The sequence below is a fragment of the Ailuropoda melanoleuca genome, chromosome 8 (assembly GCF_002007445.2).
Source record: "Ailuropoda melanoleuca isolate Jingjing chromosome 8, ASM200744v2, whole genome shotgun sequence".
In the NCBI taxonomy this organism is placed as follows: domain Eukaryota; kingdom Metazoa; phylum Chordata; class Mammalia; order Carnivora; family Ursidae; genus Ailuropoda; species Ailuropoda melanoleuca.
Genome location: NC_048225.1, coordinates 15,298,035 through 15,325,173, shown reverse-complemented (window position 1 = coordinate 15,325,173; position 27,139 = coordinate 15,298,035). Strand labels below are relative to the sequence as shown.

General features: G+C 59.7%; 1 protein-coding gene across 1 annotated transcript in view; it reads left to right on the top strand.

The window, feature by feature from the left end:
* The window catches only part of LOC100469560 (nectin-1), a 59,433-nt gene extending 33,323 nt beyond the window's left edge, over window positions 1-26,110 (top strand). The window contains exons 2-6 of the mRNA XM_011216734.2: window positions 13,752-14,102; window positions 14,656-14,958; window positions 15,367-15,484; window positions 16,666-16,817; window positions 25,503-26,110. Coding sequence (XP_011215036.1) covers window positions 13,752-14,102; window positions 14,656-14,958; window positions 15,367-15,484; window positions 16,666-16,817; window positions 25,503-26,050 — 1,472 coding nt within the window. The 3' untranslated portion in view covers window positions 26,051-26,110. The remainder of the gene's footprint in view (window positions 1-13,751; window positions 14,103-14,655; window positions 14,959-15,366; window positions 15,485-16,665; window positions 16,818-25,502) is intronic.
* Window positions 26,111-27,139: the final 1,029 nt, after the last annotated feature.

Below are 27,139 nucleotides of genomic sequence, written 5' to 3'. Positions count from 1 at the left end.
GCCTGGGTGGCACGGTGGTTAAGCGTCTGCCTTCGGCTCAGGGCGTGATCCCGGCATTATGGGATCGAGCCCCACATCAGGCTCCTCCGCTATGAGCCTGCTTCTTCCTCTCCCACTCCCCCTGCTTGTGTTCCCTCTCTCGCTGGCTGTCTCTATCTCTGTCGCATAAATAAATAAAATCTTTAAAAAAATAAAAAAAAAGAACCCAGTCCAACCCCCGTCACCTTGGCCACCAACAGTCAAGGGTCCCATGTGTCGAGTCCCACCCTTACCTGTGATTCTGGGGCTTGGTAGGCGTGTGCCGATGGTTCGTCTCCTGAAGGAGGGGAGAAAGGGAGGCCATGGGCAGCCTGTGTGGCGGTGAAGAGACTATCATCTCCCCGAAGCCTCCCACGGAGCCTCGTGGAGACGGCACGTATTGAATCTGCTTCATAGACTGTGTGACCTTAGGCAGGTTACTTGGCCTCTCTGTTTCCTCATCACTGAAATGGAGACACTAATGCTACCTGGCTCCCAAAGCTGTTGTGAGGATTAAGTGAGTTAATATAAGTAAACATTCAGGCCTGGGCCTGGCACAGATAAGTTATGCACATGCGTTAACTGCCAATAATGGATGGCAAGGGTCCCTCAAGGAACGTCATCCTCTGTACGTTCTCCTCTTGGGAGGGAGGGGAGCCAGTGAGACCCCTGGCTTCTGCTGCTAAGTGGATGGACCCAGTCTTGGGCCAGTTGAAGGTGGCAGGTGTGGGTCCACCCCTCCCCCACCCACCCCCCTCTGCCACCAGCCACAACAGCGCTTTCAGGGCCATGATGATCAGTGTGGTGGGCAGGGCAGAGAAGGCATGAGAACGAGAAGGAGGGGGGAAGAGGGGAGGGAGGGGCAGCAGGTGGCCCGGAGGCTGGGCTGCACCCCTGCAGCGGGGCGCTGTGCCCCACTGCCTACGTGCGCGCTGTCTCTGCTAGGCAGGACGGGAAACAGGTCCTGGCACGCCGGGCCCCTACCCAGTGACTCCTGAAACCCCAGCAAGTCTGAGCTGGAAACGGACCTGGGTGCGGCTCTTGATAGATTCATGTTGGGCAAAGCGTTGGCAGGGAGGAGGGGGTGGAGAGTAGAGGAAAGACCCCCCCACACACACTCTTGAAACTCTGACGGGGGAGCCGGGGGAGAGTGGGGAGGGCTGGGAGCAATGGCCAGGGCTTGGGGTTTTCACTCCTGCCTCTTGGGTCCCCTCATCCCCTATGCCCCTGAGCCCTGGGGTAGGAAGAAGACAGGCTGTGGCAAGGGGAGGGACCTGCTCCCCCTCAGCATTTTGCCAAGAAGAGGGTGATGATTTCAGTGCTGAGAAAGGAGGGAAGGGAGGGGAGGAAGGCAAGGCGACAGCCTGAGACGGGGAGCACATTGAGGCCAGGCAGGACGCGTCCTCGAGGACCCTAGGACAATGGGAGTCGTTTTATACAGACACCCTCCCTCCATCCTCACCCCAGTCAAATGAGGCGGCCTTGCTTTAGGCCCATTTTATGGGTGAGAAGGCTGGGTTTCGGGAAGGTTGTGGGACTTGTTTGTGGGTCCTACTGCTGAAGCTGGAATTAGCAAGACAAGCTACAAAGTGTGGGTCCACCCACCACCCCTTTCAGCCTTCTGGGCGCTGGGGGGCCCCAGGGAAAGGCACAGCCCAGGGCAGGCTTTCCAGGGACCGCACATGTCTACAAGGCCCTGCTGTGGGTGGCACGGGGGTGCGGGAGAGGGAGAACAGGCTGGTGTGGGAAGCCCAGTGCCCCTGACAGGCAGACCACCCACACTGGGGAGGCCTTCAAGCTGAGCCGGCCTCTCCCTGCAACATGATGTCAGGACCCTTTGGCCACCCCTCTTCCTGTGGTCACCCCAAGGGGGAGGACTGAGAAAAAAAAAAAACTGAGCCAGACCGCCTTCCTTCTGGGGTGTTGCCGAGCTGAGGCTGAGTTCAGACCTGGGGTGAGCTGAGATTAGGATGGAAATGATGGCCACACATAGGGTTCTGCTGCTTTCTGTGGTTAAAGCCAAGAAGAGGTGGGCACTAGGGGTAGAGTCATAACCCTGGTATTGTGGTCTAGGTTGGCATTGACATTGAGATTGGGCTGGGGCTCATATTGGGGTTTACACTGTGGTTGGGGACGATGCTTTCGGGGTTAACACTGGGGTGGGTACAGTGAGCTGGGGGGTGTTGCAGCTGAAGCTGGTGTCATCCGAGAGGTTGGAGGGGTTTGAGGGACTCAGCACCTGTCTCTTCTATTTTGAAGAGAAATCCCATTTTCCCTTGCGCCTTGGGCTGGGGAGAGCGTCGGGAGGGAGGTGGCAGCCGAGCCAGAGCAGAGCTGAGTGTGGGGGTCTGAAAAAGAGGTAGGTTCTGAAGGTGAGAGAAGGGCCATGGAAAGACCCTCCCTTCCCTCTTCCCTAAGCTCCTGCTCACCTCCGTTGTGACGCTACCCAGAGGTCGCCTGAATTTGTGACACTGGGAGGTACTCTCCCCTGCAGGGCCTGGGTCCTCCCGTCAGCCCAGGGAGCTTAAGAACGGAGGGTTTGCCTCCCCTGGCCCACCACCAGCCCCCTGCTAGAGACCCTGCCGGTGAGGTTTCTGGGGCCACGCTCTCTGCTCCACAGACTGTGCCCAGTGAAGAGGTTGAATGCTGCCTGGAGGGCATCAGAGAAAGCCTGAAGGCCGCAGCAGAGCTCGGAGGGTGGCAAGGAAGGCTTTCTGGGGGGATGGAGACCGCCCCGAAGTGGGAGGTGTGACCTGCTGGAGGCTGGGACTGGATCGTGGCACCTGAGACATTCAGGAAGGGCTTCACGGAGGAGTGGGCACGGAGCCAGGGGAGCAACTTCTGCCTCATCTCCGCCTTCCCTGCCAGCTTTCCCGGTACCTCCTGTGCCCAGGCCCCGAGCCCCCTGTCCCAGTGCTGCCCGCAGAGCCTGCAGAGAGGGTCCCGGGGGCTCAGGTCAGGCCCGCTGCCGGTCTTGTATCATCTGTGCCGCGAAGGGATGCCGCCGAAGACCCGGCCCTTCCAGCCTTGCCTGGGAATGTTCTGTCTAACCTGAACCTTGAGCTGCCATCGACGCTGCCACCGAGCGAGTGCCGCCCCGAAATGAAAGGTGTGCGGCCTGCAGCGGGCGGTGTCTGCTTAGATGGCTTCAGACGCAGGTGGAGAAGATGTGGTCTTGGGCCCCGATCACGGGCGACCCGCCCTCCTATCCCTGTGCTGTGGTGCCGGGCATCTTCACAGAGGTCCTGCCCTTCAGCCCTAGGCACTGCTGAGACCCAGGCATTCCAGGGGGGCGGGGGGGTGCTCAAGAGGCAGTCACCACCCCTCTATCCCAGTGTCCCCGTTGGTATGTGTGAATGCGGCCTCCCGAGCGACATGGTTGCTTCTCACTGTCCCACTAGCCACGGTGCCCCCGGGCCACACCCCAAAGCCTGGATGGCCCCAGGAGGAGCCCCCAGAGGCACCAGGCAGAGCTGCTGGCCCACATGGAGGAGCCTGGCGTGGGGACGTGGGGACGGGGGTGCTGCGAGCGACACCTGCCCCCCCAGGGTGGGACGGGCACAAGGGCTGATTGTTGTAGGGTCCGAATGCCACAGGGAGGGGTGACATGTGCGTGTGTGCATGTGTGCGTGTATGCATGTGCACGCGCGCCTCCTGAGGCCGAGAGGCCGCACCACCTGCAACGGGCCGCCTGCGTTAAAAGCAAAAAGACAGAAGAGAGCCAGGCCCGGGGTGAGAAGAGCAAACGGCAAAACTGAATGACTTTAATATGAAAGAATTTGCCACTAATTAAGCACAAACACTCCACTAATGCAGGGAACACATGTTGTGGATTTCACTTAAGCAGGAACCAAATGAGGTGCAAACCTTCCAAAATGATAGCGGTTTACCAGCCCGAGGAAGACACTGCCTGCGCTCGTGTCTGCTCTTAGAAACACACGGCCTTGTCTTCGCAGCCTCCCCGCCTCCCTGCCCAAGGCTCCCAGCCACGCTTCCCCTCACCATGTCTTTCCTGCCCTTCTGGCCTCTGAGGACATGCACCGCTCCATAACCGGCGTTCTGGCAGCACAGGGAGGTCGGCTCCAGGCTCGCCGGAGCCTCTGGGCCTCTCCACCTGCCTTCCCCAAGCACACACCTCACGTCCCCCCCGTAGAGCCGGCAGCAGGCTCTCCAGGCGTTAAGGCCTGCACCCCTGCTCTGACCCGCCTCTGGGCCCTCTACCCCAGGACCCAAGGCAGTTGCCCTCTGGAGAGCCCCCAGCCACCCCCCTCCTGCACCCAGCATGCAGGGTATGCCCTGCCATCCCTCACGCGCACCCTCTCCTCTAGGCCAGTGGAGGCCGTTTTGCCCCGCAGGGAACTTCTGGCAATTTCTAGAGATGTTTTTGGTTGTCACAACGGAGGGAGGGTGGGCAGAGGCCAGCGGTGCTGCTCACTGCCCCGCAGCACACCGGACAGCCCCCACCACAAAGAATTATCAGGCCCTCAATGTCAATAGCGTCAAGGTTGAGGACCTCTGCTCCGGGACAGCGGCCTCATCAGAGCGAGGGCTTGTGCAAGATAACCCGGTGGCTGGCAGAGCCAGAATGGGAGCCAGCTTGCCTGATCTCCAGGCGGCTTCTCGCCCCGCGACTGTAATAATTATACAACCCATTATGCAGCAGAACTCTGTGCCAAGCACTGTGCTAGGAGCTTGTGGGAATTACCCCACTTAATCCACAAATCAACTCAAGGCACCAGCGCTATAATTGTACACATTTCATACATCACAAAACTGAGGCACAGAGAGGTTGATGCAGCTTGCTCAGTCACCCAGCCAGTAAGCGGCACGTGCAAGCCCGGGCCCATCTGAACTCAAAGTCTTCGTGGATGAGTTACTGGCTTCTACACTCCACCATTGTCCCCTTCACCCCGGCCCCATCAGTCTCCCACCCAACCCTCCCCTCTTAGAATGAGCCTCCCTGGAAGCAGGCAGGATATCCCTGCCCAATGCCCTCCCCTCCTCTCCCCTCCCTGCACAGGTCCAGCCCCCGGGCCCGGGTACAGACAGCTGCCTGGAGCCGGACAGGGCGTGGGCAGAGCCGGGCACTGGGGTGGTCCGACAAGTCCCTTCTGGCAAGAGGCAGATCTAGAGACTTCCACTTCCAAACAGGTGGTGAACATCAGCACAGAACCCACAGGACTGAGACAATGCATATGTTGATACCGAGCTTTTAAGAGGTGCCCCTGGGGGGGCCGAGGGAATTCTCCCTCTGTTTTCATGGCAGCCCCCAGCCTCTACCACCCCCACGCTAGCTCTCTGAAGAGGCCACTGCCTACACTCCCCGAAATGTGTCATTAAGGACGCACCCTTGCGGAGGGGAGCCCTGGCTGCCGTGAGTGTCTGCTGGGAGACGTGTCGTCTGGGCCAGTGGGGTGGACAGGGTTGGCGTGGGCTGCAGAGCTGGGACCTGTGTCAACCCCAGACTTAGAGCTGGGCACTTCGAGGCCCCAGAGGGCTGGGCCAGGAGAAACCCAGGCTGTGTCGGGAGGGGTGTGGAGCTGGGGGGGCGTGCGGGCTTCGCAGGGCTAAGACCTTGGGAGCAGGGCCTCCAGCCGCAGCTTGCTTGGGTGAGAAGAATATTTTGAATATTTTTCACCTTTGGTCTAGAGTGAGGAAGGAGGCAGGGCTGTGTGCTAGGAACTGGGGCAGAGGAGAGAGGAAAGGAACCGAAAAGCGATGAGTGGGAAGCAGCAGAGAATGTGGGGTTGTGGGGCGGCCAGAGGTGTACCTTTTGGGGTGCAGCTTCCTGGTTTCAGTCAAGGAGAAGGTTCTGGCCCTGACCTGCTTGCTTTGGTGCAGACATGAGGCCTCCCCTTCTAGCCCTGTCCTGCTGCCCTACCTGCTGACCCCGTGCTGTGTCCTCCTGTGTGGGCCCTGCCCTTGACCAATGTGCGATTTCCAGGAAGCTGTTCTCAGACCCGGGAGATGACTGGGCTGGGCCTGGAACCCCAGCTGGCTCGTAGCCTTCTCCACCGACCACTGGGGCCCCCTTCTGCCTACTGTATGCCCGGCCCTGGCCTTTGCCCTCAGGAGGGGAGTTGCTCTAACAGATGTGTGCCCAGGTACTGGGGCCCTCAGGGTGCTGGATACCTCCCTCGGGGGAGGGGGTGTGCTCCAGGAAGCCTTCTCCTTAAAATCAAGGCTAAGGTCACTCAGGAAGGGTGAAGAGGACTGGGGCAGGTAGCGGGGTATGGGTTTTTAGCAGAGGGAGTAACTCGGCAGGGTATTGTTCGATGGGGCAGGAGAGAGAGCGCTGGGAGAGGAGAGGGCTGCGGGCCCCGGCGCCCAAGATGAGGTCCAGAGCCCAAAAGGACTTTGCACTTGATCCTGAGGGCTGCAGAAAACCCATGGAAGGATATTAAATAGAAAATGATTTATGTTTTAGAAAGTGGTGGATGGGTTGGGGGAGAGCCTGGAGGCAGGTATGTGGCCTCCGCGTTATGCTCCAGCGGGGCTGGGGTGAGTGATGACTGTGGCCTGCAGAGGGGACACGGTGGCAGGGATGAGATGCTAAGCGCAAAGGTGCGAAGGGAAAGGTTTGGTTTACTTAAAGGGGTGGGGGTGGGGGGAGGCATGTAGAGTCCCGGCCTGGGAGTGTTGGGAAAATAAGGAAGTGAGGCTCTGCTGGCGGTGGGGGACACGGAAGGGACTGCGCTCAGGGGAGGGGGCTTAGGGGGAGTCTGGATGGGGGCCATGGGGATGGAGAGCAAAGAGGAACTCAAAAGCATATAGCAGCTAGCGTCCATCGAACTCTGACTGCGTGAATGTGGAAGAGCCCTGTGCATGCCCCAGCTCTGCTGCCGTGCAGCCTGGATTTTCCTGGCACTCCACTTAATCTGGGAGGTCTTCCTGGAGGAGCGGGGCAGTATACAGAGGTGGAGCAGTCACTTGATAGAAAAGTTCTCGAGTGTGATCCAGGGAGGTGCAGAGCTAGGACAGTGCAGAGAGAACCAGATAGGTGATGTCCAAAGTATCATCTTCCAGGGTCATGGGATCCAACACTTGTTTTACAGAAAAGGATGCTGAGGCCAAGGATGGGAACTGCCTACCTTAGGCCATATAGAAAAATGTGACCAAGTAGCAGGGACCAGAGACGTCCTCTCCTGATCTCCACTACGTACCCCTCCTCCCCACCACCTGGCCAGAGGAACTGTGGCAAGTGCAGGGTCAGCAGTCCAGAGACAGCCAACAGGTAGAGTCTGAAGGCTAGAGCTGGGGGAGGGGTAGCACTGAGAGGGGCTCTCTGTTCCTGGGATGTCCAGGTGGAGTCAGGGGCTGCTCGGGGACTGGCCCTGCCCTGGGCCTTGGGGATGGGGCAGCCAACAGGAAGCAGGCCTGTAGGAGAGGTCCAGGTGTCCCCAGCCACTTGCTCCTCGGCGGGAGAAGGCAAAACCCTGCTCCCTGATTCATCCTGTCCCCCAACCTGTCCTGCCAGGTTTCGGAGAGAGATGGGACTTGCCAGAACGGCCCCCACCGCCGCCACCACAACCCTGGGGCTTCCACGCCGCTCTGGGGAGCGGGCCGGCCCAGCCTGTCTGGAAGATCCGGGGCTCCTTCTCGGGGCTTTTCCCAGGCTGCCGCGCCCCCTCCTCTCCCACGCACCGCACTCGCCCACCCAGGGCTCTGGCGCCAGCCCCACAGCCCATCATTAACCAGCTCTGTGTCGGGAGTTGGGGGGGGCATCAGCCAAGAAGAAAACATCGGCAGTTTCTGTGACCCCAAATGAGGGGCGGAGGCGCCTGGGTTTGGACAGTAGCAATTAGCCCCTGACTGTGGGATCATGGGATGTTATCACCTCTGCAGGCAAGGTGGATGCAGCAGGGACTCGAGGCCCCAGGACTCCTGGAGCCATCCCAGCAGGCACTGCTCCCAGAGCAAGTCCCCCAGGGCCCACTCCTACGGGGCAGAGCACCTGGGAGCATGGGGGCCTCAGTGAGGGGTACCTTAGGGGTGTGGGGACAAGGACTGGGTCAGCTGCTGCTTCTGGGTCCTCACTGAGCCCTCTGACCTGGGTCACCCTGGACCCCATCCTGGGCATGGAGGGGAGTCTGGAGAGTGGCGATGGCAGCCTGGGCTCTAGGGAGCTCCCGAATAATGAGGAAACCTGCCTGGGGCATAGATACGAGACAGGACAAGTTCAAAGGACCTCAGTGAGAACCCGGCTCATGTGGGTTCTTGCTGGCAGAATGACTGGGTCTGGGCAACACTGATTGGCAAAACCTTCCAAGAGGAGGGGACCCTAGAAAGGGGATTCCCTCCTGATCATACCCTCTTCCTTGCCAGCCTCTCCCCCAGGTGGGTCGGCCTTGGCATCAGAAAGTGAGGAGCTGGCCAGCCCTGGGAGTTGACCTTTGGGGAAGTAGCTGCACTGGGAGGAGGGGCCCTGTAACCTTTAGGTCACTGTGCTGACTCAGCAGGGTATCGGCTAGAGGCCCTATTCCCCCATCCCCCGTAGGTGAGTCATTCTCATTTACCACTAAGCTGGTTTCTAACCGGATGTCCTCTTCCTTTCGGTTTTGGGGTGGTGGTGGGAAGGAGATCCCTGGAAAGCCCTAGAGACGGATCCCGAAGGATTTGGGTGTCAGAGAAGCCCTGGGAAGGCAGCCCAGTGCTCCTCCCCCAATGTGCCCCCAGTTTCCTCCAGGCCAGGTCTGCCCCTGCTGTCCACCCGACTGAGGGCACCCAGGCAAGGTCTCAGGAGAGGGGTGGGGGACAGAAGAGGTGGTCTGTGCCAGAAATCCCAGAACCCCTCCTTTACCTGTGTCCACCCCCTTCACCCGCCCACATGGGCCCAGTCCCAGCCTGCCTGGCCAGGGAGAGAGGGGTCTGAAGTTTCAAAGGGTGGGAAGGGAAGCTGCTCCAGGTGGGTCTGGGGAGCAGAGTGCCCCCCCCCTTCTGGGCCACACCCCACTGCGTGGGAACCCGTGGCCTCAGCCTCGGATTAGCTCGGCGGGCAGGGCAGGCGGGCCGGGCCCTGGGAGCAGGTTTGTGACCACAACTGAGGAGCCTTTGTGTTTTGTTGCTGAGCTAGGGGCTTTTGCAGGTCCGTGACGTCTCGGGGGCCGGCCCAACGCCTGCCTTGTTGGCTCAGCACTTCTGGGAAGCCATGAAGGCAATCCAAACTGCCCAGCCTGAGCTCTAATGGGGAAACCGAGGCACTCGCGCACGGGTCCCAGACCATGGGGCTCATAGGATGGTCGGGGAGAATATAGGCGGTGCTTGAGGTCAGGAGATGGAAAACACATTCCTTGATATCCCTGGGATACAGGAACCTCTCTGCTGAGGGCAAAGGTTCCCCAGGATCTCGCTACCCTTCTCTCCCACCTCTCTGGCTCCCTCCTGCTCTGTACGTCCTGCAGACGCCCTCACCCAAGCTCCCACTGGGCTTCACCCCTGGCCCCCACGAAGCCCAGTGCAGGGTGGCCTGCAGGCACTGTGGCTGCATTTTGTAACCCGTATTCCTGCCATTGATCAAAAGGAACAAGAGAGGCTCCGAGATCACATTCCGGGAGGGACACCACCCAGAATGGTGCCCTGGGGAGTTAGACTGAGAACGGGCGTCCCTTATAAAAGGGCAGAGTGGGAAGAGCACCGGGCTGGATGTTTCTCCTCTGCATCCCTGAGCAAGGGACCCAACCCCTCGGGACCCTGGACTCCTCCCCGGTAAAATGATGCATCACATGGTCCATCAGGCCTCCAGGATGCTGCCATTCTCGTGGTCCTGGTTCCCACATCTGGGACAGCCCCAGGTTCTCGTGTAAGAGCGGGCCTGTGAGGAAGGGCAGCAGCCCGGACGGCCTGGGGCACCAGAGAAAGTCAGCGGGCTGGTCTGCGAGCCGTGATGCGGTCAACTCCGCCCAAGGTCGAACCCGTGCCTTCCCTCTCATGCAGGGATTCAGTCTGCTGGGAGCCGGGGGGGACCCACACTGGGAAACGCACTAGACACACAGGCCAGGAAAGCGAAGGGATACAGATGATGATGAAGGTCGTGATGATGATGATGGCTACTACCATTTACCCCACTTGTAATTCTGTCCGAAGCGTGCTAAGCTTTCTAGTTTCACGTATGCTCATTTAATCCTGAGAACAGCTGCATGGGATAGGTACCACTGTTGGGCCCATTTTACAGATGTGCAAACTGAGGCACACAGAGGTCAAGTCATTTGCCCAAGGTTTCACAGCTCGGATGTGACAGGGGGAGAAGGCAAAGCCTCGCTATCTGGCTCTTCACGAGCCCCCCTACTGCCCGAAGCGGGGAGGAGATGGGACAACCCTTTAGAGGGTGGGAGGAACTCAGGCGGTGTCAGAGAGACACGAGTGTCAACTTCCAGGTCATCGGGGCCAGAGTGGTTGGTGGAAAAGCTTGGACAGGCCTGTCGTCCTGTTTCTGCCCCTCTCCCGGGCCTTCCAATTGAGGCTTATGGTCCACGTCTTCCTGCACAGAGGAGGGCCCTCTTCCTGGGTTACTGCCCTGATCCAGCCCTTTCTCTGCCTTTTCAGTGGAGATGCCCACTGCCACATTCACTGTGGCACTCCGAGCCTGCTGGCCGCTCACGGGAGGTTCGCGCCCCTCCCCAAAGGCCTCCCAGTCTGCCCGATCTAAAGAACGAGGGACATCTGCCCAACCGTGCATCCTCGGGCCAAGAGTGGCAGCCCCAAGCCAGAAGCTGGGGTTTTGGGTCCCTAAGCCTGGAGTGGGGTGGAGGGCGAAGGGAGGGTCTTCAGACCTTGCAGGTGTCCCCAGCCCCTCCCAGTTCCAGAACTCTGGGGGCAGGGAGTGACCCCAAACCCCGTACCCCAAGAGCTCCCTTGTGCCCAGTGGACTGTGGACAGAGAGGCCAACATCAAAATGAGTCTGCCTGCTCCTTGGGGGTCCTCCCCCACTCCGCCTGCCCACTCGTCACTAGGGCAGAAGGGACAAGAGCCCAGAGAAGGGCTTTCTTCACAGTGAGTGGGGCCTTAACCCCAAAACAGACATTGTGGGGGGAGGGCTGCCTCGATCTGGTTAGGCACTGATGGACAGGACAGGGCCACTGGGGCGCCCCAGCCCCTTGCAGCGCCCACCCCACCCCCACGCCCAGGCCGCTCTCCGCAATCTTCCCTCCTGGCATTCACAGCTCTGGAGGGTGAGATCACTGCTGAAGACGCAGCACATGAATGGCAGCGTGTGTGCCAGGCGCTGAACCCTGCCTGGCCCCACACCTGCAGAGGAGTGACAGAAGATGGGATCGAGGCCGGCGGGGTGGGCTATGTCCCGCGGTGGGCCCCACGGTGCCCGAGCCCCAATCCCAAGACGGTTCCTGGTGCCCATACCCCAACCTCCACCCCCAGCCTATGGCCCGAGCCCTCCCAACTGGCTTTTCCTGTTTTCTGGCTTTGTGCGGTGAAAGTTCCCCCAATTATACCCCCATTATCTCAGCTGCTGGGCACCCTCCAGCAAGTTGGTGAGTGAAGGCTGGAGAGTGGGGGAGGGAGCACCCACTTACCCTGCTGGGAAGGCCTAGGGCCTAGCTGCCTGCCAACTGGCCAGTCAGCAGGAGCGCTGGGCTGTCTGGCCCACTGACCTCACCGTGGGACTCTGTCTGGGGTGGGGCCCCAGCGGGGCTGGGCTGTGTTCAGGGAATCAGACTCAGGCAGAAGGGGGACCACTGAGACTGGGGGAGCCCAGCCTGCTCCCTTATAGAGGAGGAAAATAGGGCTCAGGAGGGGGACGTGACTGGCCCAGCTCGAGATGGCGCTGAGCAGAACCCAACTCTCCTGATTCCCTGATGGATGTTTCCTCCATTGGACTTGAGCCAACCCACAGTGCTGTCTGCCCAGGGACATGTCAGAACCCCACAGACCGGCCCAGGGGACAGCGGGAGGGGGAGGGGCGGGGTACCCCAGGTGCGTCTTGAAGGGTCTGTGTGGATGTGAACAGGCATGTGATGCGGAAGCATCAGGGAAGCTTCCAGATCATGGCAAGGGCCTGGCTCGAAGGGCCCAAAGACCTATTTATTCAGCAAGCATTTTTGAGTACGTACTATATGCCAAACACAGAGGACACTGCAGGGACCTAGAAGACATGCCTGTACCCCCAGGAGGGGTTGGGGACAGCAGCTTTCACCTGCCATGGTCTTCCAAGCACCTGCTTTTGTGTCTCAGGCAGGGGCAAATAGGAGCCCCAAGTTTCTAGTCTTGAACCCCAGGCTCCTTTGGGGGACCATTGAGGCCATCCCCCTGCCTCGGAGTCAGTCCAGGGCCTGGCATTGATATCATTGATGGCGCTCAATAAATTGAGTGCCATAAGGATGTGACAACACGAAGTGTACAGAGGCACGGCCAGTAACAGAGCTCAGGAATGAGCCCCGGGGAGACCCACCGGAGGGGATGGCTGCCCCGGGTTCAGGGTGTGGGTGAAGCTCAAACAAGCCATTCTGGTGGGAATAAAGCCATCGGTGAGGAGACTAGGGGGAATTGATTCATTCATCCGATGCCACTGATTGCTCCCTCCTCCTTGCAAATCTCTATTCTCGTGGGTTCCATTGCAATTTGTCTGGCAACAAGTATCTACTGAGCACCTACTGTGTGCCTGACGCTGGGCTGGGCACTGGTGATGCGGCAATGGGAAAGACACAGATCCCACTCTGGAGAAGTCAGAGGCATGAACGACCACATTCCAAGGCAGGAAATCTGTAACGCAGGTGGTGGGGAAGGTCTGTGCAGCTTCCCAAAGAAGGTGGCCTGAGTGGGAGATCCATTGGTGGAGAAGGGGAAGAGCCTTCTAGGGCCTTCTAGGGAACTGCATGAGCAAGAGTCTAGGAGTGTTAGGAGAAGGGAGAGAGGGAGGAGGGGAACATGAAACATGGCGTGTTCTGAGGAGGGGCCCAGTCTGATGTGGTTGAGGCATCTTGTGTGGAGAGATGTGGACAAAGAGGCAGGGCACAGATGAGGGGGATGTCGAGTGCCAAGACTAGATTTTGAAGGTAACCAGGAGCCTTGCACAGCACCTACTTCTCCCCGCCTGGCTGGGTGAGAGGGACGGAGCCAGTGTCCCCCCCTTCCCCAGAGCGTGGGCACTCAGCCTTAAAGGAGAAGACCTGTGGGGGTGGCCATCATGGCGGCCGCCGTGAGCCATGTGGGCAGCGCTTCCTGTCTCCTGACACACTTTCTCCTTAGTCCCATTTGGTTCTCCTAGCAACCCCGTGAGGTGGAGGACTGGATTTTATGCCCCATTTGCCAGAAGGGGACTGAGGCCCAGGAAGGTGACGTGGTTGGTGGCTCCTAGGAAAGCAGTGCACTCGACCCTCCTCACCAGAAACAAGGGTGGGGGCGTGTGTTGACCGCCATGAGGAGGAGCCCACCACGCACCCCCGTGAAAAGGCAGCTTACGGAACAATATGTACGGTGTATGATGCTGACTTTGTGTGAGGAAAAGATGGTCATGCAGAGGAACGCAAATAATGCAGAGAGAAGGGAGTAGGAGAGGATCGTTCCTACGAGATTATCAGTGGTATTTCTGGGTGGCGGGATCCCGGGCGCCGCCGTTTTCGTCTCGATACTTTTCAGTATCGCCCAGAGTGCTTTTATTACAAGCAATCACTGTGTGTGCCCCGCGTCAGAAGAGTGGTGCTGCTCGCGAGGACGGAGGGCGCCCGGGGGCCGGGGGGCCGTGCGTGGCGCTGACCGCCCCCCGCGTCTCCCTCGAGCAGGGCCGCACGCGCAGGTGGTGCAGGTGAACGACTCCATGTACGGCTTCGTCGGCACGGACGTGGTGCTGCACTGCAGCTTTGCCAACCCGCTGCCCGGCGTGAAGATCACCCAGGTCACGTGGCAGAAGGCCACCAACGGCTCCAAGCAGAACGTGGCCATCTACAACCCGGCCATGGGCGTGTCGGTGCTGGCGCCCTACCGCGAGCGCGTGGAGTTCCTGCGGCCCTCCTTCACCGACGGCACCATCCGCCTCTCCCGCCTGGAGCTGGACGACGAGGGGGTCTACATCTGCGAGTTCGCCACCTTCCCCGCGGGCAATCGGGAGAGCCAGCTCAACCTCACCGTGATGGGTAAGCGGGCGCGAGCCCTCCCTCCCTGCCTGCGCAGAGGCCTGGGGCCCGGGCTTGGCCATCCTCGCCGTGTGCCTCCGTGGCCCCCGACCCTCTCCTTGGGGCGGCAGGCTCCCGACGCTCCAGGCGCGGCGCCTCCGGTCGCTTCCAGCCAGGCTGTGCCACGGTGCGCTGGGGGGGGGGGGGGGGTGGGGGGGCTTAGCTACGGACAGAAAGGAGGATCAGGATTCAGGTCGGAGCCCCTCCTGGGGGCTTTGTGGGTGACCAGGAAGCAGGCAGACGGTGCAGACACCACGGTAAGAAGAGCCGCATGAGCTGCTTGCCTTGAGCAGGCCGAGGCTCTAAGAAGGGGCCTCTGCTTGACGGAAGCGGGTACCAGCCCAGGAGCAGGCAGGACGTGGGTTAGACGTGAAGCAGTCCCCGGGAGAAGTGCCGGGAGGGATCTGGCGCAGCACAGCCGAGAGGCGAGGACGGCCAGGGGGGACATCCTGGGCCCGCACAGCTCGGGCGAGGCGGGAGCGCTGGTCCCATGGCGCCCTCCGCTTCCCCGCAGCCAAACCCACCAACTGGGTAGAGGGTACCCAGGCAGTGCTTCGAGCCAAGAAGGGGCAGGACGACAAGGTGCTGGTGGCCACCTGCACCTCGGCCAATGGGAAGCCTCCCAGCGTGGTGTCCTGGGAAACACGCCTGAAGGGCGAAGCGGAGTACCAGGAGATCCGGAACCCCAACGGCACGGTGACTGTCATCAGCCGCTACCGCCTGGTGCCCAGCCGGGAAGCCCACCAGCAGTCCCTGGCCTGCGTCGTCAACTACCACATGGACCGCTTCCGGGAGAGCCTCACCCTTAACGTGCAGTGTGAGCAGGGCGGGTGCGGGCCGGTTTCCCGCGGTGGGCGCCACTGTCCCCTCCCAGCACCCCAGTCACACCAGCCCTCCCTCCTCCTCAGCTTCTCTCTCCTACCGCTCTCCCCACCCCTTCCTTCTCTCACCCCTCGAGCCTTCCCCTCCGTCTCTGTTCCTGGGGGTACTTTGGCCTCCCTCCTCTCTTCCCCCATCTCCTTCCTTGGCTCATCTGTCCTTTCTCAGACCCCTTGCTGCTTCCGCTCTGAGGGTTGGTGATCCCCACCCTTCCCCTTTCTCTCTCCCTCTTCCAGCTGTTTCCATGTCACTGCTACCCTCCCTCCCTTCCCTGTCTGAGGCTCCCTCCCCCCAAGCCCTGCTCTCCTGACCTCCCCCTTCTCAAGCATCATCCCTTGCCCCACAGACGAGCCCGAAGTGACCATCGAGGGGTTTGATGGGAACTGGTACCTGCAGCGAATGGACGTGAAGCTCACGTGCAAAGCTGATGCTAATCCCCCCGCCACCGAGTACCACTGGACCACGTAAGTGCCTACCTCCAGGAACATTAAGTGGGGAGGAAATTAGGGTCTCGGTTCAGGTTTCTCAGCAAGAAGGAGAGTGGCCGCGAGAGACCCCAGGCACATACACCCCCACGTCTGACAGCATCAGGGTCAGTGGGACAAACCATTCTGCCGGAGGGGGATTCCCTCAGAATCTGCCTGCCTTCTTCTCCCTAATAAAGAATTTTGTCGTTTTCCTTTGGTGATTCAGTCTGAGTCACTCCCACCTCAGCCCCCAGTATTTATTTTTATCGAGGTATCCCCAGGGAAGCTGGCTTTCTGGAGCATCCCAGATCTTTGTTCCCGTTCCTTCTCTCCAGCACCCCCAGATTCTCAAGGAGGGCACCCGTCAGCCCAGCATGCCTGTGTCCAAGGCATGCTTGCCCCATATCCCGTCACCTGGTTCTTGGCTTCCCAGTCTTTGAGCCTGGCTCTCAAAGGGTCCAGCGCGCCCCTCCAGCCGACTCTGATGACCTGAGCCAAGGTTCGTCCCAGAGAAGAACTGGACGGAACACGTAGAAAGACAGGCGTGGGGAAGCCAAGAAGCAGGTTGATGTGGATGGCCAGGAGATGGCCGCCCACACTCTGTCCATATTATTTCTCCAGGAGGTAACAGGCGCTGGCATGGCCCAGCTAACTCTCACCTTCCATCCACTTCTGGAACCAGGAGTGCTTCTGAAGGTGCAAGGGCCAGGGCCGGCTTGGTGGTTACCCGAACAGCTTGTTAAAATACAGATTTCCAGGCCGTGGCTCCGCGGTTTAGCTTCAGTAGATCCGGGGTGAGGACCCAGACGTCTGTACCACTAACCAGCACCCCAAGAAACCAGGAGTCTCCGGAAGAGCACAGTGCCGGGAGTCAAAGAGCTGGCGAGGGCTCCAGTTCCGTCACTTACAGCTGTATTCCTTGACCTTGAACTCGGAGTTGCTCATCTGCTCAGTGGGACCAAGTACCTTCCTGTCCCGTCTGCATGTCAGTGCTGGGACCCATCCAGTGTGAAACACAAGAGATTATTGTTGTGGTTGTTTGTCCTCCTTCCAAGACAGACCCTGCCCATTATTCACTCAGCAAAAAGGCTGGGAGCCTTGGAGGCAGGTGGGTGACACCAGGGCAGCTTCTGGGCCCGAGAGTCCTAACCCTCTGCCCTGTCTCCCCATCCCCGCAGGCTGAACGGCTCTCTCCCCAAGGGCGTGGAGGCCCAGAACAGAACCCTCTTCTTCAGGGGGCCTATCAACTATAGCCTGGCAGGGACCTACGTGTGTGAGGCCACCAACCCCATCGGCACGCGCTCAGGCCAGGTGGAGGTCAACATCACAGGTAGGAAGCTGCCCTTGCCCGGCCTCCCTCCCCCGACCCACGGCTTCCTCTACTGCCGACACCCCCCACTTTTGGGTTGTGTCATTGCAGGAAGTTTGTGTCTCCTCTTCCCCCTCTAGTTTCCCCTTGAGCTCTGGCCATTGGCCTGGCTTTGCTTTTCTCTTTCCTCTGTTATAAGGCTGTGTGAGACAGGGTGACCCCCGATCAGAGAGGGGTCGGGGGGAGGCTCCAGCAGGGAGGAAGTAAGTGCCGTTGGCAACAATGCTGCAGGGGGGCGGGGGGTGGTGGGGGACGGTGTCAGCCTGCCCGTGTGGTGCAGTGCTGGCTCGGCGGGGGTGGGCTGGCAGGTGGAGCTCATCAGTTCCTGCGGTTCAGGAAACCCATGTGGGCGACAGGGCGAGGCCTACCTCAAGCAGGGACACTGGAGGGAAAACAAGGAGGTGGCCCAGAGCCATGGTGGTCGTGTGCCCTCAGCTGAATTGCTGGTTTCCCTGCATTTTTCTCTGCGTCAGCAAAGATGAGGACATTCAGCCTCCAGCCTCTCAGGGCCAAGGGAGGGAGCACAGGAACTAGGATGTTCTGGGGGAGGCGTCCCCATGAAAGGAGCATGGGCGTCAACGTCAGACAGCTGGGACGTGGACAGGTCCTCCTCTGAAAATGGGGGTAAGACGAGGCGCCTGGAAGGCTTATTATCAGAATTTTACAAAATGTGGGCCGAGGACCGAGCGCAGACCAGTCTGTCAATAACCGGCCCGTGCTCTATGATTACTAGCTCACTCTCTAGCATTATCATGATTACTGGAAGGGTCAAAACAAGCCAGTAGAGGGGGACAGCCGCCATCCCACGTTCACAGCCGGAAGAGGGGGTGTCTTTAACATGGTAGCTGAGCTGCTTGCAGGATAAGAAAGTGACAGAAAGAACCACCTGGGACAGGGAGTGGTGTCATGCTGCTGCTGAGATGGACAGGAAGTGACGTCAGAGGGTGCGTGTCCCACGCAGCAAGTGACCTCACGGAGCTGTGGAGCCAGGCTCGGGAGTGTAGGAGGCTGGGCCGTGCTTCCCGGGCAGCAGGCACAGCACTTGGGCTCGTCCTGAAGCGGCCTGAGCTGTGGGCCTGGGTCTCAGAAGTCGGAGACCTCATTTGTGGGTACGTCTCAGGCACAGCTGCCCAGTGAGCATCCTGACGGCGTCCGGGGTCTGCACCGACCTGCCGTGGGCCGTTCCGTCCCACCCTCCCCGGGGGAAGGTGGAGTCGCTGGTCGTTCGCCGCTGTCTTCACCTCCCTGCCCTTGGCCCTCCGACTGGGTGAGGTATAGCAGAAGTGTCTGGGAGGAGCCTGGCAAAAGCTAAGGCAGCCCGTCCCCCAGGCTGGAATTTGGGGGGGTGGGGGGAAGGGCTGAAGCACACACTTGTCCCCTCCTGGAGAAAATGTGGGCCGAGCTCAGTAGGAGGACTCTCACAGGGGCCCGAGCTCTGGCCGTGGGGCCACGGGGCAGACACGGGAGCGTGACCACGCCACAGCGAGGCGTGTCCTGGGAGGGACAACACAGACGGGCCTCAGTGTGTGGCTCTTCCTGGCAGTCTGTCATACAGAGATCATGACACTTAGCTCGGGCCGGATGCCTGCTCCACCGGCTCGCACACACCGAGCCCTCCCTGTGTGGGGGTACCTTCCCCGATGGTGGCCCCACCACCACCACCAGTGCGTCACCCTCCAGCACTCAGGCCCTTTGGGGAAACTGCGGACTGGGAAATCAGGGGAGGAGACCAAGAAACCTGGGAGCAGTGACCCCCACCCCCATCGTGATCCTACCCTTGGCATGAGTGGACCATCCAGAGGCCCTTCTAGGCTTATGGGACCAAGTGGTGCTACCCAGCCCCAGAGGCAGGGCTGGGACAAGTCAGGGCATCCCTTCTCCCAAAGCACAAGAGGATGCAGGATGCCCGTGAGTGCGGGCTGTCCCTCAGGGAGTCACACCAGGTCCAGGAGCAGGGAGGAAGGGAAGGCGGCACTTCCAGGCCCCGGCTACAGAACAGAGAGGAAAGAAGGCAGCCGTGGAGGCGGGCTGTCTCCCTGGGGCTGATGGCTGCCTTGGTGCTCCGGTGGGATCTGGGGTCAGGCCTCGCTGGCCTCGCTGGCCTGGGGCCAGGGGGCCAAGCTGCCCAGGGCTCCAGCTGGAAGAGGCACAGAGCCTGGCCTCCTATGCTCCCCAGAGGTACGGAGAGGGACAGGGGTGGTAACCAAAGTCACACACACGGGTGGGGAGAAGGGCCTTGCAGAAGGACCCTGTTGTTGACAGCCCAGTTAGGCAGAAGCCAGGGAAGCGTGACACTCACTGAATCATTGATGGGCCCAGAAGCTGTTTAGCTGGCCGTCCCGAGGGAAGGAGGGAAGATCTCGAAGCCCCTCTGGAGGGCTCAGCCAGGAAGCCCGCGCCTTTTCAGAGCTGTGTGTTCTTGTGCTCACGGACAGTTTCCGAGCAGCCGCCAACACCACCAGCCCTCATCCCGCATCAGCTAGTGTCTGGCGTGTTCTCTGGGGGCCCAGTCCAAGGGGCACAGCCATGCCCTAGGCTCCAAGCCCCACTCGTCAGGAGGGAATGCATGAGCGAGATGGATAAGTGGAAATTTAATTTTTCATCCTGGCCATCCGTTCGGGTAATAGCTTTGCCCTGGGCGCATCTGGAGAGGAAAATGAAGAGCAGCTGGGCCAGGAGGGGGAGGAAGCGTGCAGCAGGGTGTGTGCCAAAGACACGTGCGTGTGCAGGGCACGGCACCCGCACAGACACACTTTAGCACGGGCTGCTCGGGGCCCCGGATCCTGGAGACGGTGGCAGTTGAGTGGGCAGTGATGGAGGGTGGGGGTTCGCGGGCAGGGGGCACTTGTGGGAGGAAAAAGGTGGGAGCCGAGTGGGCAGGAATGGAAGGAGTGGGGCTTTCTCTGTGTTGTCAAAGGGGAGTCTCTGAAGGGTTCTCAGCAGAGAAGTGGCACAAGAGAGGTAGGTGGCTTAGAGCAAGCATTTGAGAGGCTGGGTGGGTGGCACCGGGGGACCAGCCAGGGGCTGTCCAGTGAGGGTGTCCCTAGTGGGAAGCAACAGGCCTGGGCTGTGGCCACGGGGATAGAGAGACAGACTCCCCAGAATTTGTGCGTACATGTCCGCAGGGCCTGGGGCCCTCACGGGGGCCCATTTCCAAGAGCCGAGAGCTGAGGAGCAATTTCATGGGGTTAGCTCAGTAGTCCCAAAACAAACCAGTGAGCTCCCCTCCCTTCTCCCTCTGGGGGTGATGCAGAGAGCGGGGAGAGGTGCTCAGGGTATGGCCTTGACTGACTAAGGAGGCCAAATGGGGCAGCGTCTGTCCCTGGGACTGGGGCTGTCGGGATGAGAGTCTCCAGGCCACTCCAGGAGCAGAGCAGGGAGCGTGTCTGCCCTGGTTCCCACTTCCGGTGAAGTCCGGGGCTCATCCCCTGGGGATGACCACGGAAGGTAACCGGTCTCCCTCTTAGACTGGGAGTTCTTGTCACCAGGTGTGGGTGGGGCTTCGGGGTCCATCTGGAACTGAGGGTGCGTGTGAGCCCGCAAGGGCGCAGGCCGGGGCGTGAGTGCGTGCCTCTGAGCGTGTCAACGGGCCCTGGCCAGCAGGCGGGCGCCTGTCTGCGTGCTGAGTGTGCAAACGGGGGGCCGGGCTGTGTGGTGGGCAAACGCGCCTTCCTCCGGGCTGGTGAATGGCAGCGTGCTGGGGAGTCGGTGCAAAGGCAGCTGCGTCCGGGCCCCCAGGGCGGGGGGGGGGGCTCGGTTCTGCTCCAGCTTGGCGAGGCCCTGCCCGGTGGCCCAATGCACCACACAGCTGCCGCAGCTGCTAGGGAAGGACAGGGCTTCCCAGAGCCCACCTCAGGCCTTGCCGCCCTCCCTGCGGCCACAGCACTGCACCCTGGGAGGGGGAGTTCTCCCGGCTCCCCGGCCCCATCGGGTGATGCCAGAGCGTTCCCTGCCTGCCTGCTTTAGAAGCAAGCCCATACATTCTCTTTGACCCCACACCTCCTCCAGATCCTGGATCCAGACAAAACCCCTAACCTCCCCTCTGCCTCAGACCCGTGCACAGCCCCTGTACCAGCCCACCCACCTCAAAGGGATGCCGAGCTCCCACCCACCATCCCAGAGGAGAGGCTGCAGTCCTTCGGGAATGGGGGCCAAGCTGCCCCCTCTGTAAGAGGATGTGGGGGAGGCCGGGGGGCCCCCACCCCTAGCTGTGTTCTCTCCCCTGTCGGACCAGGCCCTTGAGGCTCTGCTTCTAGTGCCCCAGGGCTGACTTGCTGAGAGTGACAGCTGGAAGGACGGACGGGGCGTGTGCTCCATCCCACAGCAGGCAGCCACCTCTGCTTGCCGATGAACTAGGTGCTCCTGTCTCCTCCCTCTGCACCGTCACTGGGCATCCGCACTCAAGTCCACCGCGCCAGAAGGTCATCTTAGCCATTCTTCTACCTCTAGGCAGACCTGGGCGCAAAGCAGCCAAAATAGCCAGGGTTCCCCTTGGTCCCGAAAGATCCCCAGAGAAGAGTAAATCTCCTTAGGGCTTAGCGGCGGGAAAAGTGAAACAGAAGGACCTAGAGGGGAAGGACACCCAGAGGCTCACCTCTAAGACAAGCCTTGCCTTGACAGAATTCATTCAACAAATATTCTTGAACTCTAGCCACCTGCCAGGCAGTCAAGGTGCTTGGGAATACATCAGAGAGCCAAAGTCCCTGTCCCTCTGGAGTTTATGTTCTAGTACAGAAGGACAGACAGCAAACGACAGAGGAAACACATTGGAAAAATCACGCGGTCATTTTGAAAGTGACATGGAGAAAAGAGCAGGATCAAGGGGTCACAGGTGCTGGGGTGGGGTTCGTGAGCTGCGGTTTGAAATACGGCAGTTGGGGCAGGCCTCGGTGAGAAGGGGATCTCAATGAGAAGTTTGAGCCAGGCCCTGAAGGAGGTGAGGGGGTGACCATGGGACACCTAGGGGAAGTCTGCTGGGTGCAGGGCAGCCTGTGCAAAGGCCCTGAGTAAGCCTTGAGCAGAGTGAGCCAGGAGGGAGGCAAGAGATGAAATCAGAGGTGGGGAGCAGAGGCACAGGTCATGTAGGCCATTTTAAACTCTCTAGATGTCACAGGCTCTCTGTGGCTGCTGTGTTCAGAATCATCTCTAGAGGGAAAAGGTAGAATGGGGGAAGCCAGTTAGCTACTGCAATCGTGCACGTGACAGGGGCACCTGGGGGGCTCAGCTGGTTAAGCGTCTGCCTTCGACTCAGGTCATGATCCCAGGGTCCTGGGATCGAGTCCCATGTTGGGCTTCCCGCTCCAGAGGGAGTCTGCTTCTCCTTCTCCCTCTGCCCCTCCTCCCATTCATTCTCTCAATCTCTCTCTCTCTCTCTCTCAAATAGATAAATAAAATCTTTTAAAAAATGCAAGTGACAGGTGATGGTGGCTTGGAATGGGGACAGAGTGACGGTGGAAAGTGGGCAGGTTCTAGATTTACTCTGATTTCGAATTTACAGACTAATTTGGGACATAGGCTGCTCTCATGAAACAGGTAATACAGCACACTCTACCATACTGTGATTAGTGGGGCCCAAAATATTCAATCTAGGCGAGTAAAATGTTGGAGAGCTTTATTTTTTCTTTGGGTCTCTGCTGTCAAAGCATAAAAATAAGTATAACAGAACTTAGACTGCACACAATTGTAACACACCTGAATGGAAACAGTCCCAAATTATCATGAGGCTGCCACTTCCTCAACCCCTCTCCTCATTTCTGCAAAAAAAAAAAAAAAAAAAAAAAAAAAGACAGCCATTCGAAAACTCTCGAAAGAGCAGCAATGGGCACGAGGGAATGAGAAAGGGCATTCCTGGAAGGGCCAACAGCACGGGCAAAGACTTGCAGTAGAGAATCAATTTGGACAGCAAGGATGGCAAGTTAGCCAAAGCCAAGATCAAGTGGCATGATGGGAGCTTTGAAGCCCAGACTGGCACGGTCCAATGGGCAGTGGGGACGTCATTGCTACTCTTTGAGAAAGGGAGTGGTAGTGTCTACACAGTGGAAATTAACCTGGTGACTGTGGACAGAGTGACTAAAAGGGGACGGAGACCAGATGGAGGTGGGAGATTCAGGAATCTACTACCATAAAACCAGGCACGAAGTGATAATGTACTGAGTAGGAAGAGTCAACAAGATTTGATGGAAAGATTTGAAAGGAAAAGTAGGTCCCTCCATTTGGATGCCTTTCTTATTCTTTTGCCCTCTCCAGGTCCTTCCCGTCCTTCGAGGCTTGGCGTAAGTCTTTTCTAAGGAGGCTTTGCTAACTTCAGGTCATAGTGTTCTCCCTCCCCTGCACTCCTGAGGCACTTCTCTGCCAGTGCCCTTGATTGTCCGCATGCTGCTTTGTCCCTAAGGGTGTCATTTGGTTCTCTAGATAGGCTGTGAGTTTCTTGTATCCTGTGACTAGCAAAATAGATGCTCCATAGATGTTTGTTGATCGGGTAGGTGGGTGGATGGATGGATTGGTAGATGGGCAGATGGGTGAATAGGTGGATGGATGCATAGATGGATAGATAGATGGAGGGATGGATGGGTGGCTTAGTAGATGGATAGGTAGGTGGGTGAAGGTGTAGATGGGTGGGTGGGATGCGTGGGTGGATGGATGGATGGGTTGAGTGGGTGGATGGATTGGCTGGCTGGCTGGCTGGCTGGCTGGCTGGATGAGTGGGTGGTTGGATGGATGGATGGATCGATCAATCGATTGATCGGTAGGTAGATCAGTAGATGGATGGGTAGATGGGTGAAGTGATGAGGCAGGTTAGCGAGGAGAGAGCACTCAGTTCTGGGGTGAGAACGGAAGAGGTAGCAGACACGGTGAAAGTACAGAAGAGGCTGGGTTCCGGATAGCTGCCTTTTGGGCACACCTTGTGGAGGCAGCTCCCCCTTCGTGGGGAGCAGGTGTGCAGCCCTTTTAAAGGCAGTAAACAGATGGAACCTGGTGAAGCAAGAGAAGCTTGAGGTTCCAGGGAAACTCTTCTGGAAGTAGGCGGTAAGGACAAATATTCAATAAATATTTATTGGGCAGCCACTCGGTGACCCGCGCTGGGGACATGGGACAAGTGGTTGTGCCTCTCTCTGCCCACTCCTTCCTGCACGTGGAGAGGCCGGGAACAGGCATCTGGGTGGTCCCTGCTCAGCCATGGGACTGCAGGCAAATTGCCCTCCCTCCTTGGGGCTCCTGTGTGAGCCCATTCTTGAGCCCTTCCAGCCTGGACTCCCAGAAGTCCTTTCCTCTTCTAGAGTCTCTGCCCTGCTCCTGTCTGCTGCGGGCAGCACCCCGTCCTCTCCCACACGGGGCTGCTCTGGGAGGAGGGAATGGGCTCGGAGGAGGACCCGGGCTCCCGTGGAGCGGTGGTGCTCACCGAGGGAGCGAGCTGGCAGGAACCGATCGCAGAGGCTGGAACAAATGCCCAAACCATACACCTTTACCTGGGCCTGAGAGAGGAGGGCCTAGAACCTCGGGCAGCCCTCCCAGGCTCCCCCTGAACCGCCCACCAGCGCTGCCTGACCGTGGCCAGCCGTGGTCTCCGGTGCCACCCTGTGGTGGTGCTGGGAACCGCCTCCCTCAGCCTCGCCTCCAGCCCCCTTTGGCCTCTGGCAAGGAAGGCCCTGGAAGGAGAGGGAGGGGGCAGTACTGACCAGAGCACAGGCACTGCCCCACCCCACCTTCCCTCCCTCCCACCCACTTCCTTTCTCTCCTCTCCACCTTTCCTGCCCCCTTGTTTCCACCCTGTTGTCAGGGTGCACGTCGGTACACACGCACTAGGCTCATCAGCACAGGCCTGCGGGCTGGCCACAGGGCCAGGGTGTGCCCGGCACGTGCTCCCTTGTGTGTCCGCGGCGTCGTCGCCCTGTACTCACGTGCGCTCCCGCCTCCCTCCTGCACAGCCACACGGAGCATCTTTTGCTCCAGCCCAGGCTGGCAGCACCCTTGGCACCCACCTTGCCCTGCAGGGCCAGACCGCAGCCAAGAACCACAGCCCTGGCTGCTGGCACTCCAGGCATCACTGGGGCCAGTCTGGGAACCCATCTTCTTCCCGGTGCCCTGGGGAGCAGGTGAAATCAGACGTGGGGCGCTCAGGGACCCGCGGGTGTCCAGCACAGGGGTGGTGGTAACGTGTGCACACGCTCTCCCTGCAAAAGAGATGTTGCGTCATTGGCTGGTGGCCTCCGGCAGGTTATTCATCCTCTCTAAGCCTCGTCCCCTCGTGTGTTGAATAGCACGGAATAGCACACTTACTTCACGGGGTGCCATGCAGGTGACTGGTGGCTAGGGGACACTGGGTTCGGGCGGGCTGGTGCCTGTGCCTCTCTGCACCACCGATGGGGGTCGATCTGGATGGCACCACAGCCAAGGAGAAACGGCCAGAGGCTCTGGGGCTCCAGCACGCTCTGCCTCTCCTCTCGCTCCGGCTGCAACACTGTGGAGCACTGGGCTCCTGGAGGGGTTCTGCGCTCCCCCAAGGGGTGGGGGCTCCCAGAGGGAGCGCCAAGGAGCCTAGGGAACTGGAGCTGCCCTTGGGCCTGCTTCCTGGCCTTTCCATCCCCTGCCTCCCTCCCTCCCTGCAGACACTGACACTGTCCCCCTCCATGTCTTTTCCGCACCCAGAATTCCCCTACACCCCGTCTCCTCCCGAACAAGGGCGGCGCGCCGGGCCGGTCCCCACGGCCATCATTGGGGGCGTGGCGGGGAGCATCCTGCTGGTGGTGATCGTGGTCGGCGGGATCGTGGTGGCCCTGCGCCGGCGCCGGCACACCTTCAAGGGCGACTACAGCACCAAAAAGCACGTATACGGCAACGGCTACAGCAAGGCGGGCATCCCCCAGCACCACCCGCCCATGGCCCAGAACCTGCAGTACCCGGATGACTCGGACGATGAGAAGAAGCCCGGCCCCCTGGGCGGGAGCAGCTATGAGGAAGAGGAGGAGGAGGAGGGCGGCGGAGGGGGCGAGCGCAAGGTGGGCGGCCCCCACCCCAAATACGACGAGGATGCCAAGCGGCCCTACTTCACGGTGGATGAGGCGGAGGCCCGTCAGGACGGCTACGGGGACCGGACTCTGGGCTACCAGTATGACCCCGAGCAGCTGGACTTGGCCGAGAACATGGTTTCTCAGAACGACGGGTCTTTCATTTCCAAGAAGGAGTGGTACGTGTAGCCCCCCTCTCCAGAGCCTCTGTCTACGCCCCTTTCTCCCCAGCCCCCACGCACGCCCCCGGCTCCTTCCTGCCAAGTCCCCTCCTGAAGTTGTTTGGAGAAGAAAACCAGCAGTGTCACACCTGTCTTGTCAGGCTGGGGACAGGGGAGAGATGGGGAGCTTTATCCTTTCATCTTCTGTTTCGAGGAGACTGCCAGGACCTGTCCCCTGCCGTCTCTCTCCCAGAGACCCAACCCCTCATCTCTGGAGGGGGGGTGCTGGCTGCAGAGAAGGGCTCCTCCTTCCTTGGTCACCTCCCCTCCCCACTCCAGCACCATCTGCTTCCCATCTTCTGGGCTGGAATGCAGGACAAATCAGTCCTGGGTGCGAGTGGCAGGGGCATCACCTCCCCCCCCCCCCACCCCCATCACCACCAGTAGCATCCCCTTTCACTGAAATCCACACCATACGCCCCTGAGGAAAGGGGGTAGGGATGCTGGAGGCCAAGGTGGCCACTTAGCAGAAAGCTGTCCTGCTCATCTGGGGAGAAGCCCCTCCTCCACACCTAGGATCCGTTGGGGTGGGGAAGCCGGGGCAGGCAGAATCGGGGAATCAGGCGTGGAGAAGCAGTTAGCAGCTGTTGGCAGCTGGCTGGGCCCGTCATGGGGAGGCCAGACCAGCACCCTAGACTGTTTAGATGCTGGTTCTTGAATGAGATGCAAATTGGTTGTTTAAGTGGTCACTTCCTCAGTTTTCCAGTCTGTCCGTTTAAGTTAATTTTTAATTTGCGCAGGCAATAAATGCTTAATTACATTATTAATATATTGGAAGAGAGCAGTGGACAGAACGTCCTAATTGGCATTTAACTAGAGCATTCCGGCAAATTAGCCAAGACTTTCCCCGGCAGCGGAAGGAGGGCCAGCCAATTAGTCCCAGGCACAGGCTCTCCGGGCCAGAGAAGCCAGATCTGGCCCCTTCCCCCCGGGGTCCCAGGAGTCCAGGGCACACCTCTCTCTCTAGTTGCTAGCTGAGCTAGGCTCAGGAAGAACTTTGCTCATGAGGCTCCTTCCACCCAAACCTCAACTCTCTGTCCCGTCCCCACATCCCCAC